Source organism: Phodopus roborovskii, unplaced genomic scaffold (genome assembly GCF_943737965.1).
Source record: "Phodopus roborovskii unplaced genomic scaffold, PHOROB, whole genome shotgun sequence".
Taxonomy (NCBI): domain Eukaryota; kingdom Metazoa; phylum Chordata; class Mammalia; order Rodentia; family Cricetidae; genus Phodopus; species Phodopus roborovskii.
In genome coordinates, this window is record NW_026126105.1 from 176,007 (window position 1) to 179,028 (window position 3,022).

The window sequence follows — 3,022 nt, forward strand, 5'->3', positions numbered from 1 at the left end:
ATGAAAGCAGCATTTCTTTAGCCTTAAAAGATGAGTAGGGGCCCAGCAAAACAGCTCAGTAGGGAAAGGTGCTTTCTATGCAAACTCTAGGACTTGAGATATATCCCTAAAATGAAGGAGAAAATCAACTCCACAAAGTTTTCCTCTGATCTCTACAGGCATGAGTGCCCTACTTCTCTCTCTTTCTCTGTCTCTGTGTGTATGTCCCTGTCTCTCTTTTACAAACACAATAAACAAAATTTAAAAGATGAGTAGGCATTAGCTAAAACAAGGTACTTGGGGGTGCAGGGCATTCTATGGAGAAGTTCTTGATCAAAGGGAAAAAGATATGGTGAAAATCGTAGCAGGTTAGTGTTTCTGGTACATGAATTATGAAGCAATGATAATAAAATAATAACTATTTTGTAGGATACAGAAATGTTCTTCTTAGCTTTGAAAGTCAGCTTCACAATTATCAAATTGTGCGATTTACTCTTAGAAGATTTACTGAGTAAGGAGAGAATGATTGCTTATTTCATAGAGTTAAATCATGTAACATACAGCATTCAATAAATATTAACAGTTCATGCTATCATTGTTATTAATTCTTATATTTGTGCAATAGAAAAGTCATTCTAGATTCTTGTATGAACAATATTTTCCCACCAACTAGTGCCAGAAAAACACAGAGAATTAATGCCCTTTAGTAGTGGCCATGGTCATTTGTTGGAACCTTTGTGATATAGTCCTATATAATATTTTAGTGGAAATCATATACTTTATAGATTTTTTTAAGACCAGCTAAGTAGCACCTTCCTGATTTTTCTTATTGAAAATTTCCTTAAAATGAACCTACATGAAAGGTAAGCTCTCACATGATGTAGCAAACCTTTGATAGTGCAGTGCTTAAAGTATAGAGAAGAAGCCATAGCCTAGGAAGACAAGCTAGAGAAGCAGAAGTCAGCTGATTCTCAGAAGAAAACTGAAAATAACACAAGTATAAGTCTAGCAGGCAGTCATCTCATAGGTACAGTTATATTCTACAACTCAGTTTTATGCCTACTTTATATAATAGATTGAATGGGATCAGCAGGCCATGGTATTATGAAAGGCTAAGAAAGGGGTATAGATTCAGCTGTCCTATATTTATTTAGGTATGCTGTTCCAAATATTCTATAAATGTCAGTTCCCATATCTATGACATGAGGTTAATGATATGCACCCTTTTATCTTACAGAGCTATCAAAACGCCTTTTGGGATCAACAGTGAGAAAACACTTGGAAAAATCAGTTTGCAATTTTTCCTGCTAAAATGATCTTCTTGGTTACTGTTTTGAGCTGTGTTCCAGAAAGCAGAGGCTTCTCTGAGCCAGACTTCTGATCTGTGAAGTAGTGTTCTTGTTCAAACACTTCCAGGAGCCCTACGGATAGATTGCAATATAGCTGAGACATCTTGGGTTAAATAGTGCCCTAGCAAAGAAGCTTTACAAAGTGCCAAAGAGACTTTTATCAGTTTGGAAGTTTTTCTTCGTCTATCTCTCTAGTAAAGATGGATGTAAAGCTAAAAGATCGGGACTTCTGGTACAGTCTCCATGGTCAAGTCCCCGGGATGTTGGAATGGGACATGGGGAATGAATTCTTCCTGCCTTGTACCACAGATCAGCGCTCTTTAGCTGAGCAGAGTCTCGCCAAATACAAAATTCAGCTACTAAAGCCACCAGTGCTGCCTCAGGAGAGGAAAGTCAATCCTGATGATGACGACCCTGTCACTGAACCCAGCTTGTGGATGTGGGTAAATCCCAACATTGTGTGCCCCATCAACAGCAAAGAAGCTCCAAATCCCAGTCATAAAGTTCTGCCAAGTGTACCAGTACCAAAGATTGATGAGTCTCCGTTCTTAGGGACTCAGAGAGTGATCCAGTCCCTGTCTGTTCTCCACACTGAGCATTGTCAGCCACAAAAGCTGTCTGTTTTCCCCAATAACCCTAATATCATAGGCGAGGAGACTGAGGAACAGGAATGCACATCTTCTAACAAACACCCCAAGAAGCACACACTGTACCATGGCCCACACCAGGACAGGGAGTCCTGGCCTCGCCCTCCTCTCAACTACAGCCATCTAGTTGCTCTGGCATTAAAAAGCAGCCCTTCCTGTGGCCTCAATGTGCAACAGATCTACAATTTTACTCGACAACATTTCCCCTACTTCCGGACAGCACCAGAGGGCTGGAAAAACACCATTCGTCACAATCTCTGTTCCCTAACTTGCTTTGAAAAGGTGCCAGCCGACATTGAGGAAGAGGTGGATGACAAACCTCGCTCTTTCATCTGGAAGCTCACTGATGAGGGACACCGCTTCTTTCAGGAGGACACCCGTGTCTTGGCTTATGCTCGAAAGGAGAGCATCAAGCAGTGCATGCGCCAACCAGAGCTGATAGACCTTCTCTTTCATCTGTAATGTGTTCTTCCTGTGTGTGTGTGTGTGTGTGTGTGTGTGTGTGTGTGTTTGGTGTGTGTGTGTGTGTGTGTGTGTGTGTGTGTGTGGTATGTGGAAGTGTGTGAGTGCATGCTCATGGGGGGGCACATGTGTGTGGAGGCCCAAGGTTGACATCAAGAATTTTCCTCTATTGCCCTTCCACCTTATTCTTTGAAGCAGGGTCTTTCAGTCAAACTCAGAGCATATAGATACTATTAGTCTTACTATCCAGCTTGCTAGGGTGCCATCTCTGCTTTCTAAGGCTCAGATTGTAGGCAGCTCCTCATGCCCACTCAGTTTGGCTCTGGGGATCTGAACACAGGTCCTCTTGCTTGCATGGCAAGCACTTTTAACTGCTGAGCCATCTCCCCAGCCTCCTCTTTCCTTTTTGAAGTCTAATTGCTCACTTTCTGGAACACTGCCCTGCTTACTGTACCGGACTAACCTTTACTCATCCGTAACCCTACCTTGTTTGATTAGTGCCAAGTCTGTTTCTAGCCACTGTTAAGTAGTCAGAGGTGACTGCAGACAAGGCAGAGATGAAATTCAGATGTGGAATGATGGAAA

At 42.0% G+C, this 3,022-nt stretch overlaps 1 protein-coding gene across 1 annotated transcript; it reads left to right on the top strand.

Moving 5' to 3' along the window:
• The first annotated feature begins 1,220 nt into the window (after positions 1–1,220).
• Positions 1,221–2,474, top strand: Foxr2 (forkhead box R2). The gene has a single exon (XM_051179474.1). It carries the CDS (start codon positions 1,529–1,531, stop codon positions 2,435–2,437), a length of 909 nt encoding a protein of 302 aa, XP_051035431.1. The 5' UTR covers positions 1,221–1,528; the 3' UTR covers positions 2,438–2,474.
• The last annotated feature ends 548 nt before the right edge of the window (positions 2,475–3,022 follow it).